The sequence below is a fragment of the Carassius auratus genome, chromosome 26, assembly GCF_003368295.1.
Source record: "Carassius auratus strain Wakin chromosome 26, ASM336829v1, whole genome shotgun sequence".
NCBI lineage: Eukaryota > Metazoa > Chordata > Actinopteri > Cypriniformes > Cyprinidae > Carassius > Carassius auratus.
Window position 1 is genome coordinate 18,174,890 of NC_039268.1, and position 19,196 is coordinate 18,194,085.

At 35.3% G+C, this 19,196-nt stretch overlaps 1 protein-coding gene across 1 annotated transcript in view; it reads right to left on the reverse strand.

Annotated features, from left to right (window-relative positions):
• Positions 1 to 275: 275 nt before the first annotated feature.
• LOC113044548 (voltage-dependent T-type calcium channel subunit alpha-1H-like) overlaps positions 276 to 19,196 on the reverse strand; it is an 87,099-nt gene continuing 68,178 nt past the window's right edge. The window contains exons 16-35 of the mRNA XM_026204628.1: positions 18,779 to 18,966; positions 16,975 to 17,313; positions 16,654 to 16,754; positions 16,419 to 16,542; positions 15,934 to 16,002; positions 15,598 to 15,782; positions 14,189 to 14,315; positions 13,907 to 14,032; positions 13,038 to 13,127; positions 9,801 to 9,993; positions 7,616 to 7,767; positions 6,911 to 7,020; positions 5,641 to 5,774; positions 5,301 to 5,371; positions 5,130 to 5,208; positions 4,248 to 4,369; positions 3,738 to 4,031; positions 2,721 to 2,877; positions 2,480 to 2,637; positions 276 to 1,579 (exon numbers count right to left, since the gene is read on the reverse strand). Coding sequence (XP_026060413.1) covers positions 587 to 1,579; positions 2,480 to 2,637; positions 2,721 to 2,877; positions 3,738 to 4,031; positions 4,248 to 4,369; positions 5,130 to 5,208; positions 5,301 to 5,371; positions 5,641 to 5,774; positions 6,911 to 7,020; positions 7,616 to 7,767; positions 9,801 to 9,993; positions 13,038 to 13,127; positions 13,907 to 14,032; positions 14,189 to 14,315; positions 15,598 to 15,782; positions 15,934 to 16,002; positions 16,419 to 16,542; positions 16,654 to 16,754; positions 16,975 to 17,313; positions 18,779 to 18,966 — 3,812 coding nt within the window. The 3' untranslated portion in view covers positions 276 to 586. The remainder of the gene's footprint in view (positions 1,580 to 2,479; positions 2,638 to 2,720; positions 2,878 to 3,737; positions 4,032 to 4,247; positions 4,370 to 5,129; positions 5,209 to 5,300; positions 5,372 to 5,640; positions 5,775 to 6,910; positions 7,021 to 7,615; positions 7,768 to 9,800; positions 9,994 to 13,037; positions 13,128 to 13,906; positions 14,033 to 14,188; positions 14,316 to 15,597; positions 15,783 to 15,933; positions 16,003 to 16,418; positions 16,543 to 16,653; positions 16,755 to 16,974; positions 17,314 to 18,778; positions 18,967 to 19,196) is intronic.

Here is a 19,196-nt window from a genome sequence, read left to right on the forward strand (position 1 = left end):
CACAATCTGTGTCAAAATGTAAAAATAAAAACAATTCATCAATGCTTCAGGATGTGGTTCGTGTGTCTTTTTTTGCTGTTCAATCTTTACTGATACAAGTAAACTTATAAATAATTGTTATATTTTATACATTTACTGTACTGGAGCTACTTTCCCCAATCAAATAAACATAAAAAAGCTAACTTTTATATATATATATATATATATATATATATATATATATATATATATATATTTTGTCTAAAGTTTCAATACACTTAGATTTCATTTGCCAGGCTTTACAGGATAACTTTAAATGACACTTTTTGAGCTATAAATCTATCAATCTTTCAGACCCCAAACAAAATATGAGGGTTAAAATTGCACGGTCATGCCACGATGCAACATGTTTCTGTGACGGATGTTCACATGAACTCACATAAAACGTCAGAACATCAGTGTGTGTGATGACCACTAATACAAGTTCCCTAATCAATATGATCAGGCAAAAAAAACATCAGTTCCATCAGAAACACATTTGCATACTTTTGCCGACAGCGCCTCTGACTGTTATTAAAATGCTTTGAGTGGCTTCCTGCGCGGTCGCTTAGGCAAACGAATCCTCATTTCCTGGATCCCTAGTGCTGGCCATTCTGACCAATACCTTCTTCCTGAGTGGACTCTGAGCTGCGTCTCCCACCGCCCCCGAACGCCCCTCGGGAGGGAAGGAGTGCGTCGACTGGTCACTATCCGAAAGCAGTTCTGACATGCTGCTCAGCGAACTTACATCCGATTGGTCAAAAGAGAATTGTGGGAGGGGCAAATGACCTGGCAAAAGAGGTTCATCCTGCAGGTCAGGAAGATCTATGGACTCCTGTGGTAATGCGGAGTCGAAGGACGGTGTCCGCCGTCTTAGGACTGTGCTGTGATCCTGACTGACCGCTGGAGACTGAAACTCTGCTTCGGTGGGAGGGTCGATGGAGATGCAGGGCGGGCTCATTTTCTCCTTCTTGGGCATTTGAGAAGGTCCAGGTGGCTGCTGCTGAAGCAGTAACTCTTCCCCGTGCGTTGAGTGGCGCCGAGGGACGTGGAGTTGAGATAGGAAGCCATTATTTTCCATACTGTTGTACTTCCGTAGACATTGAGCGCTGGTGCCCGGCTGGGATGCCCCGCCGTTTAATGAGTCTTGAGACCGGGCTTCAGAACAGAAGTGCGGTTCATAAGGGGACAGGTTCTGGTTGCGTGCCACACGCTGAGACGCTCTTCTTTGGGGAACGTTCGTTTTGAGGCGCACCACCTCATGCGAATCCTGTAGTTTGGTTTGTGTATGTGTGTTTGTTACTTCCAGAGGTTTTCTAGATTGTCGACAGGGGATGCTGCGCTGGCTGTACATGTGTCTGTTTGTTCGTACGCTCGCTGTTCGGTTGCAGAGGGGAGGGGGAGGTGAGGCCTGGGGCGAACACGGGGCGGATCCACCGGTGAGGGGAATGCTGGGTACTTTGAGATGAAGATTATCACTGGAGCAGGGTTTGCTCGGGACGTGTAAGGTGTCTCTGGAGTCAGTGTTTGTGGAATCAATAGAGTCGCTCTTTATTGCTTGCTGCAGGTAAAAACACATGTACTGTCAGAACACACACATTTAAAAAAACTATAAATTACATTACAATCTTGAATACTTTATTGCTATTTCTAATATATCATGAATATCATGAAATTTAATTTAAAATAAATTAAAGCTAATACCTAATTTAATACAATGATGAATGATTATAGATATATTATAGATTAAATTATACATGAAATCAGTCATTATATATTTGCATCAAATATTTAAATTATATATATATTTATTTTTAATAAAATGTTTGATAATGTAATTTTTTAAAATATTTTGTATTTTATATTGACCTTATAAATTAAATATTTTAAAATAGAATTAATGCAAATTTAAACAAAATGACTATAATATTATTTAGTATTAATTTAGATAATATTAATAATAACAACATTTTATGTAATACATAGATGCACTGCAAATTACATATGTGTATATATATATATATATATATATATATATATATATATATATATATATATATACACACAAATACATATATATATTTATTATTAGATTAAGTATTTATAACACTTTAATAATGACTTATATAAATGTAAATGTACATATACAATTTAAGTTAAAAGATAGACAGATTTACAGACAGGCTGATAGACAGATAGACAGATGTCTGTGTGTTTTGACAGCAGCATACACTTAAGAAATCTGTGTAAAATCTGATGCTCATGTTCTCAGCATTATTTGAGAAGGATACAATGGAAGCAAGAACATCTGACATTTGTACAAATGTTCACATGATCAGTGTCACAATTCTTGCATTTCATAAGTGACAAAGAAATTTAATTTGATGTAATTGTCAATTTAATTGAATCTATTGTTATCCCTAATATAAAACAGTCATGAGGGTGAGAGTTGCTGCAGTACCTGTCTCCGCAGTGCTCTGAAGGCATTGCTAGATCTTGCTCTTTGATTTAGAGGATGGGGAGCAGGAACGGCAGCCAGGTTTGTCTGGGATGCAGTTCCTGGAACCTGCATTATGGCACTATCTTCACAGGGCTGGCTGCCGAGTGAGGGAGAGGAGCCTGTAGAATACACAAACAGCTTTAGTCATATTCTCTCTCTGCACAAGTGCCATGACCAGTAAGAACTGGTTTGGTTCGGTCACCTGGTAATGTGGAGACCTGTTTGGAGACCCTCTCATGAATGGACCCATATACAGGCTTAACAGGATAGAGCATGTAACTGTCATTAGGTAGGGACAGCATCCGTGATAAAGACGGTCTACTAACTGTCAGGAAGTTGCCGTAATTGGGGTCTTGGCCCTGTGAACACAACAAATAAATATTATGTGCTTTAACAGTTATGTTTTCCCTTGCATATACATATTAAAAATCCTGCAAAAATATTTGTATGATTATTATTTAAATAACATATTCAATATAATATTTTTTTAATATAATATATGCATAATCTGTCCTGTACTCCAATAAAAAGTAGACTGGACCACTTTAAAATTGCACATGTTGATTTTAAACCTTAACTACACATTTATTTATAACCCTCCGGTATTAAATTAATCTCATTTATTTCGTTTCAATGATGTTTATTTTTTAACATTTTGTATTTTAAGGGGATTTCATGGTAGACAATATTGACCTCTAAATTATGCACATTTCTTAATATAAAATAATGCAAATAAAAAGAAAAAAATATTAAAAATATTGATTATTTTCAAAAGTTATTTAAAAGTGATATTTCCGGTGGGAGAAATAAAGAAAATCATATTTAATACCATAGTGTAACCATACAGGGCTGTGCATTCCCTAGTGGATTATAAGAGCATTTTCTGCCATATATATATTAAAAACTGTGGCCCTCAAAAAATTATCTGTTTTTTTTTTTATTAAATTTCCTAGGGTAATCATTTTTGACGGTGAAGATCAAATGTGAGGCTATATTTTAAGAGCATTTAGCTTTTTCTAATCAAATTCACCAAAGAGTTTTTAAATACAGTAAACTTTCAGATTTTTTTTCTCTAATCATAAACATAGCTAAAATACATTTAGATACAACTCTACTAATATCTATTAAATATATGGGGAGCGGGTTCCTTGGTATAATATTTTCAAGAGTACAGTGGCTTTATGTATAGAAGAATTATAAAAGAATGTACAGAACTGACCTGTTCATGTGAGAGAGTCTCCATTATCACAGCTGTACCCTCAAGCCCGATGGCTCCGCCCACAGAGGCGGTGCTTTGTCTACGCATTCCATGAAGCTCTTCCTTCAACTCCGCCTCCATCTCGGCCTCCTCACGGGCGTCTTTGTTACTCTCCTCTAAATGTTTCATGAGCACAGCGACCACAACGTTCACCAGCACAAACTGTGCCATTAGCACGAATGTCACAAAGTACAGAGGCGACAAAAGTGGCAGGTAACTCAGACATCTGTCATTTTTACATTCCCGCAGGGTATCCTAAACAGAAACAGAGAAACTGTGAGTTCTGTCAAGCTGATAAGATACTGTGTGTGGGAAACAAATAATCTTTTTGACAGCTAATAGCTTCACTCTTAAACATCTGGAATGACATTAGGGTGAGTTTAAGTCTAATTAAGAGCTAGCATTAGATATCAGCATTCCATAAACAGGTATTTATGACATGCATGAATAGTTTCATGGTTTGCAAAATACCTTCATGATTCCGTTCCAGTTGTCTCCGGTGGAAACGCGGAACAGAGTGAGGAACGCCATGCCAAAGTTCTGAAATGTAGCATGTCTGCTCAAACCCTCACACGGGTTATCCTCAGTGCATTCTGTGTTCAAAACAATTCCTTTTAATACTTTACCCAAAATATACACGTTTATTTATTTTATGTAACAATATGCACTTCTGTTCAAAGTTTGGGGTGCATAAGATATTTTATACTGAATTAATACTTTTGTTTAGCTAAGATGCTTTTAATTGTTTAAAAGTGAGATTTCATTATATTTGTAATGTTATAAAATCATTGCTGTTCTTTTGAACCTTTCTACGTCTTTCTACGTTTCTACGTCATGACGAGGAAAAAAACATATATAAATCGCACCGGACTATAAGTCGCATTTATTTAGACCCAAGAACCAAGAGAAAACACTACTGTCTACAGCCGCGAGAGGAATGTTTTCTGTTAGTTAATTTCTCTTGGTTCAAGTCAAACTAATTTTGATAAATAAGTCGGACCAGACTATAAGTCGCAGGACCAGCCAAACTATGAAAAAAAGTGTGACTTATAGTCCGGAAAATACAGGTAATAGAAAAATGTTTCTTGAGCAGAAAATCAGCATATTATAATAATTTCTCATGGATCATGTGACAAGGAAGACTGGAGTAATTGCCAAAACAGGAATAAATTATATTTTAACAATTTTAATAGTAGTAATATTTCACTGTATTACAGGTTTTACTCTATTTCTGATTAAAGTTTTCAGCCTTGGTGAAATAAGAGACTTATTTTTTTGAAAACATTCTTTTTTCCAAACTTTTTTTAAACAGTAGTGTGGTGTTAAATAACAGGAAGGGAAAAGTCTACCAACCAAGCTTGCCAAAGAGTTCGACTCCCAGTGCTGCATAGATGAAGAACAGCAGCATGAACAGCAGACCCAGATTACCGACCTACAGAACCAGAACATCTCCAGAATAAAGCCACATACATCATAATCTGTGAATAACGATGAATATAAAATGTGACATATGAACTCACTGACCTGCGGTAAAGCTTGAACTACTGTATCCAGAAGAGATCTCATTCCTGTGGCCATCTTCAGCAGCTTCAACACTGAAAGGGAATTTAATACCACATTTCATTCCTCTTATAATCATTTAGACACAACATGTCAAATACCCAAACTGTACGAAATATCTTCTATTGTTTTGTACTGGAAAGAATTTTACTGACCCCAAACTTTTTTTAATGGTAGTGTAAATAAAGCATTTTTTAAATTTCCCATTGCTAAAAATGATGGAAATGTCTCTTCTCTCTGGCAGATCTTATAAGACCTGTTTCATTTTTCGGCTGGTGTGTGTCTGTCTGTGTGTATTTGGTACCTCTGGCGATGCGCAGCACCCTCATTATGCGTATGATGGTCGGGTTGATGGGTAGTGAGGCATTCAGGTCAATTTCCTCAAGTGTGATGCCCATGATGGAGAGAAGAACAATTGCCAAGTCTAACTGATTCCACCTGACAAAACAAAAAAATTATGAGATAAAGCAGAGGTCCTGTGAAACCATTTAATATTCTTGAAAAGAGCTAAACTTGACCATTAGAGACTGTCAGAGGAAAGGTCTTTCTTTCTGGAACACGAGTGAAAGACGTCGGAAGATAATCCCGTATTTTTAATTTATAAAGAGGAAAGTTATTAATTTATAGACTTTCTGGGCTATTTCTCTCTGTCTCAACGTCACAGGATGTGTCACAATGGTGTCTCATAATTATTCATGAGTCTGCATGGCCTTATCTTATGTCTTATTATTATTCATGACACCATGTGACCTTTCTTTTTGATAGGCATTTCAAACAGTGAGTTGATACCATTTTGGAACATGGGTCGCAGGTATTCGCGTTTGCATGACATCCGATGCTGACAGAGTGACAGGATTTCAATCAAAGACTGACGCATTTGAAATATTTGTGTAACAATAATTCTTTTTTTAGTAAGGTTTGGAGAAACATTGAGGCTCAAGACGCAGCTTGACACTCATCACACACACCATCTGTCCTCACAGACTCACTTTAACACAAAAGTTGTTAATAATGTAAAAGCACAATCACATATATTTTTTTTTATTATTGCAAATTGTCCCAGTATTTATTTGTAATGTAAAAAGTCTTGACATGTAAAAGTCTTTGCTAAATGAAAGATATACTTAAAATAACAATGTTTATTCAGCAAAAATGCATTAAACTGATCAAACATGACTCTTATATGTATATTGTTACAAAAAAAAATACTTTAAAAAATCTGTCATAAAAAACTATTCATCAAAGAATACTGAAAAAATGTATCACTGTTTCCACAAACATAATTAGACTATTATGTTGCATTTTCAAATAATCAAATAAATTAGGCCTTGCTGGTCATAAAAAAAAATCTTATGTCAAAAACATACAAAACTCCCTAAACCTTTGAACAGTAGTTTATATTAATGCATTTAAAGCTAAACAAAACTTATTGAACTTGTCTTCTCCTCATTTCATGAAATCCATGAGAACAGATCCATGCTGAAATGTCCATTTAAGAATACAACCAACTAGTGAAATTACTTTCTAGAAAATATACTGTATTTCTGCACAGTGTCCACATGACGGAGCCTTACCTCTCTTTGAAAAACCTCCTGAAGCCAAAGGCAACCAATTTCAACACAGCCTCGATCACAAAAACCAGCGTGAACAAATAATTACAGTACTTCAGGCCTTCATCCAGATACTGAGAAACACAGATACAGACAGTCAGACACATAGAATATTAAACTTGAATTCAACAGAAATGTAAAACTATTTATTTATATGTTATCTCATATTGTCATATAGTAAAAAATATGTCTGTCAAAATCATCAGAATCAAAATGTAATTAATTTCTATGCAGCAGAAGTAACTTTCCTTTCCAGTTAACATCACAAGTTATGTAACAAAAACTTTTCATGATCCAAACTATTTCTGATGCATACTGTATATCTATATTAACTAGATTTGTTTATACTGAATAAAGTTTCACTCTGAAATATGTCAGATTATGGAAGTAAAGTAGGTGTGAACCAGTGTTGTTATTGCTAATATATATATATATATATATATATATATATATATATATATATATATATATATATATATATAGTCTATAAAAGATAGTATAGTGTCTATTTCAGTAGTATAGTAGCACACCGGTGTGCCATTTTTTGTTCAAAAAATAATAATGCAATGCTAAAATTCTGATATATTTTTTTCAAACTTTTTTTTTGTTAACTTAATAATAGTATCATTGCCCCTGCAGAAGTGTTGTCTCTCTGGTAATACACCAAACCTTGGGTTGTCTGTAGTGCTCCATTGACATCGTGAGCACATTAATGGCGATGATGATGGTGATGAAGAGGTCCAGATAATGGCTTGTGCAGAGTGTGTGAATATAGAGGCGTGTTGGAGAGTAGTCTGCATAGTACGGCCTCTCCAGGGCCTCTGAGAGACAAAAACACACAGAGAACAATAGAACACCTTCATTAGGGTGTATTCAGGCACACACACACACACACACACACACACACACACACACACTCATCTTGCATCAAAGGATGCTGTGAACAACAGAAATGTCAGTTTTGGGATGCAGCTTTGAATTTAATACATGTTAATATTCACAAGATTTGTGAGGTTTCGTTGAAAATAACTCAAGGACAGGATGTGTGTTGTTAGTTTAATGTATAGGCTACTTTGTTGTCCCTGTCAAACACAAGCACACTGACCCAGTTTTTGTCTGGCTACTAAACTGCAAACATAGCAGTGTGTGTGTGTGTGTGTGTCTGGTCACAGTTAGCAAACAGTCGAGTCATCTGAGGGACGTTGTAAATGTCCAGCCAAGCGTCCCCAACATCCATCATGGCTCACGACTGCTCAAGGTGTCTTTGAGAGAAGCTTTGTGAGCATTGGAGATAGAGAGAGAGAGATAGCAAGTGATGTCTTGAGACAGCTAACTAATTCAGTTTCCAGTTCAGGTATTCTTACAAAAAGTACTGTGGCAGTACCAGGGTAAACTGATGATATATGATGTATACTACAGCACTGTGAATATTGCTTACTTATGTAAAACTCACCACCTTGGTTCTAGGAAGATGTGTGTGTTGATGGGGCATTCTGGGATGCTTAGCATTTGCGAGTGTTATGAATATGTTTTTAAGACAGTTGCTTATTGTCCCAGAAGAGCTTAATATTTGTACCCATAAACAAGGCCCTTAAATATGTAAACTACATGAATTACTATGGCTGGGTAAAAAATATGGATTTCTTGATTTTAATCGATATTGATTCGTAAATCCCAAGAAACTATTAGTCAGCCTGTTTTCAATGTAGCGCACCTCCCATCCAAATCTCAATCAGCTGTGTGTTTTGTTATTTTTTATATAAAACAAAGTCTCCGATTTAAAATGATGTCTATTTTATTACAGTATTCAAACAATAAATGCCATTTTGCGCTGTTTAATGTGGAGTGACAGATCACTGTAGCGCCTCAGTTCAGAGTGAAATAAACATGAATGAATGTCTGAAGAGATGATAAAAGAAAGAGTACATCTTACCAAAATCTGTATCCTATCTCATGTAATTGCTCAGTCAAGCTCAAGCTTGTAAACTATGTCACAAAAACATATTCTGTGACCGAAAACTAGCTCCAGAGAGGAGCATTTTTCTAAATATTTGCACTGTAGAACATATTCATTATAATTTTTTCTGTTTTTCAATGTTTCATTTATGTTAAAATAAATCCATTAAATTTTTATGACAGTCAGCCACCATTAAAATGTTTCTATTTAAAAGAAAGTGAATGAATTGGAGTAGAAATATATTAACCTAATTTTAACTTAATTATTATGAAAACTTCACTGAGTGTAAAGTGTAAAATAATTGAATCGAATCAGACATATATAGAATCGAATCGTGAAATTTGTTGCAAAACTTAGCCCTATGAAATATATAATTCTACCTATTGTTTAACCCCCACTCATGTTTTTCTATCTATATTACCTGACACTAGTAGTTCTAAAGTAAGGTTGTTGTTAATCATACCCCAAGAGTAAATGGTTTTACTCTAACTTATAATTGTGTGCCTCCTGTCTAATTACATTTTGGTTATGTGGTTTTGAAGTCAAACAAAGTCAAAGGGCTTTTGAAGAACGTGGCTGTGGAAATCACTATTAATTGTCTATTTCTCGAGCTAAATACACATGACAGCAATTAAACTGTACTGTACTAACCATGTGTGATGCAATGAAGTTACAAGCAATAAAACCAATCTGTTCCAAGCCAGTTTTATCCTAACCAACAGTGACAAGCCACAAAATATTTTGTGGCTCTTTGCTCCTCTGAATACTAAAGTGGCCAAAAAAATTAATAAAAAGGCCCCAAATCCATTTTGTTCTGAATTTAGCTTTCAGTGAAAATAGAAAAAAATACTTTTTATTATGAAACTCTGTGCACGCGTACAAAAAACACACGCTTACTCCTGCGTTTCTTCTCCATGCGCTTCTGTCTCTTCTCCTCTCTCCGTCTGGCCTCCTCTTCCTCTTGGTCTTGTCTACACTTGTGGAAGTTCTCGACCACTACACCTACAAACATGTTCAGCACGAAGAAGCTGACGATCAGCAGGAAGGAGATGAAGTACAGAAGCATCCAGGGATTATGATTCCTTATGGGCTACAAAGAGAGAGGAAAGAAAACAGAGAAAACGTTGTCTTAAAGTGGTGACTTTGTGCAGTTAAAGAGGTGTAATTTTCATAAGGAAATATTTATGTGTCCATGTGATGAGCACAGTAACATATACTGAGAATACAAACTTTATTTGCTACACTGAATTTGCACACATTTCTCCTACCATTCGTTTGTTGAAATGCTGGATACTCACTCTTGGAATTTATTTAGCTGAATTTAAAGTATTTCTGCACATTAATTAAATCTTAATTCATTAATTATGGGCTATGACAACACCTTGCTGAGAACTGAATAATGCAGGTCTTAAGGCTTTTTTATACATTGCTATTCTAATTTTTTTTAAAATGCTGCTCCTGTCTCCAAGAGCATATTTCTTCAAATCCACTCAAATACCATTAATAGTGTGTTAATTCTAGAGTATGTGCGGATGTAAAATAAATGAATAATATTCAGAATAGTATGCCAGCAGTCTTAGTTAAACACCAATTACAATTTTAAGAATAAAACTACTGAAATGTTTAAATATTTGTGGTCAGTAAGATGTAATAATGTTTTTTAAATGAGTCTCTTGTGCTCACAAAAAAAAGCCTTTATTTGATCAAAAATATCATAAAAACAGTGAACATTTTTAAATAACATTACAATTTAAAATTACCTAATTTAATTTATTTTCTTTTAAAGTTTATTCCTGTAATGCAAAGCTACTGTACATTTTTTTGCACCATTTCTCCAGTCTTCAGTGTCACATGATCCTTCAGAAATAATTCTAATGTCAATTATAACAGTTTTATTTTATAATAAATGGATGAACATAAAGTTGAAAAGAAGAGCATTTATTTGAGAATAACAACATTATAAATAAATTTACTTTTACCTTTGATCTATTCAATGAATCATTGTTAAATCACAGTAATATTTCTAAATAAATACATAAATATTTTACTTGCCATGATATTTTAAACATAATTCCATCATTTTAATTCCATTATATATACAGTACACACACACACACAGACACACACACACACACACACACACACACACACAAACTGGAATATTGGCTCAATAAAGCAAGCAAGATGTGACCTACAGTACATAATCAGAATGTAAAAATTTACATTCAAAGAAGTTGGAGACAAAGGAGCCCATAAGTAAGAAAGCAAAGACAGAGAATGCGACAGGAAGAAAGTGCAGAACGGAATGGAAACTCTATGGGCCCTATCTTGCACCCAGCGCAATTGACTTTGCACACCGACGCATGTGTCATTCCTATTTTGCACCTGCGCAAAGCGCGCTTTTCCCTCCACAGAAGCACGTCGCTAAACTAGTGAATGAACTTGCGCTCCCTGGGCGGTTCAGCGCAAAAAAGGAGGCGTGTTCCGGCGCAAACAATCCCTGGTGCTATTTTGCTGTTCCATTAAACAACTGCGCCACTGACCAGAAAAAACCTAGTCTAAAGTCAGTGGCGCGTTGCGTGTTGTTCATTATGCTATTTTAAGGGCGCATGCTTGACCATAATGTATAGCGTGCACAACGCGCATACACTTTGCTCATGTAATCTACACAGATGCAACAGTTATTTTTGCAAATCATAAATTGTTACACTAAAAAAATATTAACACATGAGATGAGGGAAATCATTGTGGTGTGCCACGAAGATGTGAAAAAATAGGCATAAATCTAGCTTACAAATTATTCAGGCTAATTGTAGTAATTAATGATCAGACCTGTTTGAGGTCATATATGTATATAAGGACATCTGACAAATTGGTTTGTCCGTCAAGAACCAGGAAAAAAAAATCGATGAAACAATTGTGGCTATTTCCTCCCACGCCTGTTTAACCGACGCTATTTTGGGTGGGTTTCTCCCATCGCCATACAACACAACTTCTCTGTCTTTCACTGCTCTTACAAGAACATCAGTCTCCTCGGCTGTGAACCGCTCCTGGCGTGCGCCTGGTAAATACGCCATAATAATAGCAATCCATAATGGAACTTGCGCACCTGCTTTTAAAGGGAATGTTGGATGACGCTCTGATTGGTTTATTTCACGTTACGCCCAAACCACACCTATGAATAATGAAGCTACTTCAGACCAACCCATTTTAGATTTGCGCCGGGCGCAAGAGCCATTTATCCCACCGGGAAAATAGCAACAGCGCCGAGACCCGCCCACAAAGTTACTTGCGCTTCGCGCTTTGACACTTGCGTTTCAGATCGTTAAAATAGGGCCCTATACTTGTCTTATTGTATATGCAACACAATTGGTATTTGTCACTAAACAAAAGATGGGCCACTGTAAGGACACTATATACACCAGTTGTGTTGAGTCTGTTACTGTCCGTGGACTCAATGTTTCTGTGTATGTGTGTGTAAGAGAGAGTATATAAGACCTCTCAGTGGAATTAAGTGATGAATGTTCTGTCTCTCCTCCTCTCCGCTGCTCATTCTGGTGTCCTCCACTGTATTTTTATCTATCTCTCCCTTTTTTCTTCAGTTCAGAGCTGAATTAATCAAACAAACACTCGCTTTACCTAAAAACCTACTGCTGCCTTTTGTGATTGTGTCACTTGAACTTCAGGGAAGAAAAAAAGCAGTCAACACTCGTGGCACCTTCAGTTAAAATGGATAGATTCAGAGTAAGGTGTAAGTGTTTCCACACTCAGTAGAGTTACCTGAAGAATGCACACACACACACACACACACACACAAATGTTTGTTTTTGTGAAAAGTGGGTTAATCTCATAGGCGTAGTGGTTTTTATACTGTACAAACTGTATATTATATGGCCTTACACTACCCCTACACCTAACCCTAACCCTCACAGGAAACTTTTAGCATTTTTACTTTCTCAAAAAAACTAATTCTGTTTGTTTTAAAAGTGTTTTGAAAAATGTGGACATGGGTTATGTCCTCATAAGTCACCCTCTCCTTTTAATACCTGTGTCATACCCATGTCATTAAACAGAGTTGAGTTCTGATATGTCCCAAAAATATAGCCCCCCCCCCACCCCCACACACACACACACCTGTTGGTCCACAGCCACGGCATCTAAGCCATCATACATGATGCTGACCCAGCCATCTTTAGATGACAGGACGAATAATGACATCAGTGCCTGCAAAAGAGAGATAAAATGGATTCATGTGAACAAGAGAATATTTTACAGAATTACTCTATCACTGCCAACAATACAAATATCTGTAAAATACTGGAGGAAAAGGGGGAGGTAAATATTTTTTGCTCAGATAAAACATATAAAATTACTATTACAGTTCGAAGCTCTTTTATATTTTAAAATGCAATGTATTCCTGTGATGCCAGCCATTACTCCATTCCTCAGTGTCACATGATCCTTCAGAAATCATTCTAATATGCTGATTTGCTGCTCAAGAAACATTTCATATTTTCATTTATTTTTAGGATTTGTTTGATGAATAGAAAGTTCAAAAGAATAGCATTTTTTTTAATGTAACAATTTTTCATCATAAGTCATCAAAAAATCACAAGTATTTGTGTTTGTATGTGTGTGTGTGTGTAAACATAAGCTATATATAACTAAGCACTATGTACTGACTTGTGAACAAAATAAAAGCCAGTTAACATGACGGTATTAAAGATGCAGGTCTAAACTAAAAATAGCTCAGATTTTACATATGAAACAAGAGAACAGGATTGAGAAATACTCTTCACCAGAACCCTGTCACCTTGATAAACTGTGCTTGTGTGACCTGAATCTAAAATATAATGGATTGCTTGATGGTTTATAAAAAGAGCAAATGAGAAGGTTGATTTTTAAATAAAAGATGCTCCCGGTGGACATAATTTATCCTCCATGAATTCCCCCATAATGTCTACATCTATATGAGTGAGTGTAAGTGATTGTGAGCGTCCTACCTGACCCAGGTTATCGAAGTTGTACTTCCTACGGACCCATTTGTATTTAGCCTGCAGGCACTCAGATTTATTGGTGATATTTCTAGTGTCAAAGCCTTCACAATGGTAAAACTTCCCTTTAAAGAGCTGAATAAAAGAAAAACACCTTTCATTTAGACAACATTATTACAAATAAACAGCAAATTACTAAGCAAGCAATAGCTCTGATCAGTGATTTTATTTCCTAAATAAAAATGAACTTAATTTCTTTAAAAAATGTAGACACTAGCAAAATGTGTGTACCTGAACTCCTAGAATGCCAAAGACAATGAAGAAAGCGCAACAGATCAACACAATATTTCCAATAGGTCTGAGAGATGTGATCAATGTTTCAACAACCAGCTTCAATCCGGGAGCTCTGCTTATGACCCTGATGACACAAACACACAAAGAAATGCATATTTGGTGTTGCAACAATATCTGAACTCAATGCAAAACCACTGAACTAGAAAGCGTGTGTTAATAAAAGGGCTCAGTGTTGCACAACACGCTGACGAGACGAGATGTTCTCTAGTGTTAGCCTTGAAATGAATAAGTAAGTCTGCTCAGCAGAATATCTCTCTGTCTGAGAGTTGCAGGTTTTGTTCAGATGTGACTAAAGGAACAGTTTCCTGACAATAGCAAGAGATGAAATGTGGTTTCAGCACCATGGACAGCATTATTAACGTTTCAAAAGTCAGATCAAAGTCAGGTCTGGTGAGATGCAGCTTTTGGTTTGAAGTGCAAATGAAATTTTAAAGATTTGGCAAAGAGGAAGATTTTCTGCATATTACATATAATTTAGGTCTATATCTGATTTAAGAATGGTGATGCACCATAATTCATTTTTACTGAAACACCAAAACCAAAATCAAAGTTAAATCTTTCATTTAGCTAAAAGCTGGAATGTTAAATAAAGTTGATTTAATAATTAAAACTTAAAAAAAGAAAACTGTGTTCTAAATACTGTATAAGCAATTAAATTACACATAAATTATATAAGTCAGATTTTATATCACTGATATAATTTGTAATATAATTCGTTTCTGAAACATGAACATTTAAATGTTATATGTAATAAAAATAGTTTTAATGACATATTTATTAAAACATACATAAATTATTCTTCATATTTCATTATAAAATTGACCAAATTTGAAAGCTGAGATTTTGTTTCATTTCCAAAAGTAAAACAAAAACAAAAAACGCACAAGTTCAGTAGGATTTTTGGATTGTAGTCTTGATAAATACAATGCTTAATGAACCTTTTTTCATGTATCACCTGAAACCATAAAATAAAAGCACAGAATACAATCTTGGTTCATCAATCTGAAGACTGATTCAAATTCAAATTGAAATATTTTCAATTCAGCAGTTTCAGTCAAAATGGACAATTCACTTTCACCTGAATACTTTCGGTTGCCAAAATTGTAGTTTCAGAAACTGTATACACAACATTTATTGAGCATTTTTTGAGTTCACCAGCTCTAGTCCCACTTCACTTGCATTATATTGTAAAAGAGCAGTGTGAACATTTTGCTAAACATCTCCTTTTGTGTTCCTTGGAAAAAAGTTGAGTGAATTCCACCTTATATTGTAATATTAAAACTGCCTACACCAGAGGACTTAGTGTACCTCTACTCATTCATACACACCTTCAATGAGAGTCTTACCTCAAGGGTCTTAGCGTTCTGAGCAGTCGTAGTACTCGTAAGATACCCAGGATTCTGTTCCCACCAGTGGAGGCCAGAGAGACCAGGATGTCCACAATAGACACAAATACCAGCAGGCCGTCTAGAACATTCCAGCTGCTCTTCAGGTACGAGTCTGGACCAGCGTACAGCCCAAGAGAAACCACCTGCAACAACAACAACATAGCAGTCATCATCAATGTCATCTGTATGTCATATAATTTTTTTTACTAGTTAGTTTATAAAAAGTTATAAAAAAAAGTTAAAACAACCAAACTAAAATGTATGCCTTTACTTAATATTGTAGTCCTTTCATACCTTCACAGTCATCTCAGCCACAAAGATCACAGTGAAGATGTAGTTAGACACTTTAAGAAACATCCGCTCCTGTCAAACAAATAAAAAAAATATATGAAAATGTAATTTAAAATAGCAACAAAGCAAACAAAAAAAAGAGTATTTACCCAGTCACCCAGTAACTTTTTACTGCATTTATTTCCCTTTTTTCCCAGAATTTTTATGACTGAGATATAATGGATATTATAATTTTAATATAATTTTTTTTAAGACAGTTTGTTTATGGGTTTATACAGTATGCTACTTGCAACTTTAAAATGTTGCCTAAAGGGTGAAATCATACAGTTCTGAAAGCAGTTTATAATATTAACCCACATAATCATTTATTATTATGATAAAAGAATATTAATGATAGGATTTAATAATTCTCTATAAATGTACAAATATTTAGTAAATATAATAGCTCTTGATGATAGCACTAGAATGAGAGTTGTGATTGTGTTCACCGTGCTGTCAGGTTGGATCTCAGGTCTCTCTAGGGCAATTGTGATGCAGTTAAGGAAGATGAAAAACAGCACAATATGATCAAACATCTTATGAGTGATGACCTTTTGACAGCGCAAACGGAACCTGCAGAGAATGAGAGAAGAAGAGCAGTGTGAATAGCATAGAAATGTGCAAGCACAGCATTCATTATGTGCTTATATGTGTGTTTGGTTGGTCTGCTGTGTTGGCACTCACTTATTTTGGGGGGAAAATAAGTAAAGTGACCAATCCTCATGGTCTCTACACCACTGGGGTTTATACGGCTCCAACAGTCTCTTCACAATCAGACACCAACTCTAAATGAAACAAAAACATAATAATAATAATAATTAAAAAAAACATGTTTAAAGAAAAAAAAGAATAAAAATGCATGTTAATTTAAGAAAACATTAGCATATTTGTAGTATTTCTATAATATCTGCAAAAATTTACAATGTCAAGAATAACTGATCTACGTGACTGATATACTGTAATAGTATAATCAGTAATAAAAAATGATTAAAGACAAGGCCTCACCTCCTCAAATTCATCATCATCTGCGCACTGTGTGGATGGTTGATCGGGACGTGTTATGTTGGGAGTGGATGGATATCCTCCATCTCTTCTGCCGTTACACTCCAAATATGGGCGTGGAACCTGGAGATGCTCTGGAAAATCAAATGACCCCAGACACGAAACTCCGCCCAGACTGCCAGTCCTGCTGGATTTCCCATCTTCTGATTGGCTGTCATCCATGCTGTCCTGTCCCACTCCTGAAAGCAACGATTCGCGTTCCCCTGACTGAGCACGTCTCATTAGACTGGAGGCATGGCCAAGGCTGTTCCAACTGGAGCGGCGACTTCCCCAAAGGCTGGACTACAACACACACACAAACTGTAGCTGATTATCACAGAATTCAACAACTGATAAAAAATTACACACACGAAAAAATAATTAAGTTGACAAATATAGTATAATGAGAGGGACAATGTGGAGTATTTACTGTATAACCTCTAAGATATGACAATTTAGATGTGTCGATTAATTAATCTAATTAATCGCAAATTAAATTTGACACTGAAATATATCATTTAAAGCCATTAATCTGTTAAATGAGAAAGTATCAAGTATTGACATAGCTTTAGAAATAAATATTTAATTTGATTAAAAATAAAATGTATTACACTTAAACATTTAGGCTATTAACTGTTCAAACAGTCTTCAAACAAACAGTCTTTGTCTTTGTTACCAACAGTCTTCAAAATACCTTCTGTTATGTTACACAACAGTTCAAAATGACATGAGGCTGAGTAAATGATGAGAGAAAGATATTTTGTGTTAACTATCATTATAATGATTTTAATGTATTATTATTATTTTTTAATGATACTCTAAATAAGAAACTACATCTGCCAGCAGGTGGCAGTCTTTATGAGTCATTTATTCATTCGATTTGTTCAAACAGCTGACTATGAATGAGACATAAACTAAACACCTCTGTGTTGCTCAGAGATGCACAACAATTCTCCTGTGACTTTAAAGAAATATGTTCTCTGCAAAACTGAGCATAAAAAGATAATATTGTGTTTGAAATATAATACAATATCAACTTCTTATTTATTGAACTGTTGTAGGCTATTAAAACACTTTTAACTCCTGGTAATCAGGACAAACAGCACTCATGTGTGATATTGATCCCGATGATTTTGTGATATTGCTTATTTTATGATATAAATATGAGAGAAAACCTTATACAGGGGCATTTTTTGTACCAATATTTAGAATTTTACAACATTACTGCATTTATGGAGTTGTTTCCCTGCATCATATTTGTCAACACTCATCTGTATGATAAGATGATGTACAGATCTGAGGGCAGGACAAATGTATTAACTGCGTTAAAATATTTTAACCAGGTTATTTTTTCATAACTAATTAGTTAAGTTAACATGTTAAACTGACAGCCCTAATCTATACATACTGTCAAAATGAGTGCATTAACACAGGCAATTAATTTTTTGATGGTGTTAAAAATATAAAACATATAACAGCAGATGAAGTTATAGATATCTAGATGTGTTATGCTTTGCCTATAGTTCAATAGTAAACCAAAATTCCAATAAAAAAAGGCAATAAACACAATAAGATGCCATGATTAAACCATTTAAAAAAATCTTGAGGTGAAAGTTTGCTTTTGAAATTCCATGCTGAAAATTAGTGATGAATATACATGATTGGAAATGGATAATTGTAATATGGATATAGATCAAAACATCAATTCAAATGTTTTGAGACTAACACTATTTGTGTAGGTTTATATGTAACAGCATTCACTCCTCACCAGGGATCTCTGGTCATGTGGCTCAGTGGAGGTGTTGCTGTTGCGCCGTGATTGGCTGTAGATGTGTGACACCTCAGTTCTGGGTGTGGCGTTGAGCTGCATGGGTGTGTTGTGAGGTGGCATGGACGCCCGAGGTTCCAGGTGTCCGTTTGAGATGGGCATTAATGTCTGCATTTTCATCTCGGATCCTAATATCCACAAGAGATTAGCATAAAACAACTAAACACATGTGACTCTGTCTGTGAAAACAATTTTTTTGGGGTGATTTACTATTTTACATAAACCTTCATAATGTAAAGATCATTTTGTCATTTTCCATGTCAAAGATTGAAATCATAGTGAAATTAATGATTGAAATCAAACTTTGATGCTTGTTATCTCATAATTAGATTTTGAGACTTTAGCCTGGATTTCACAG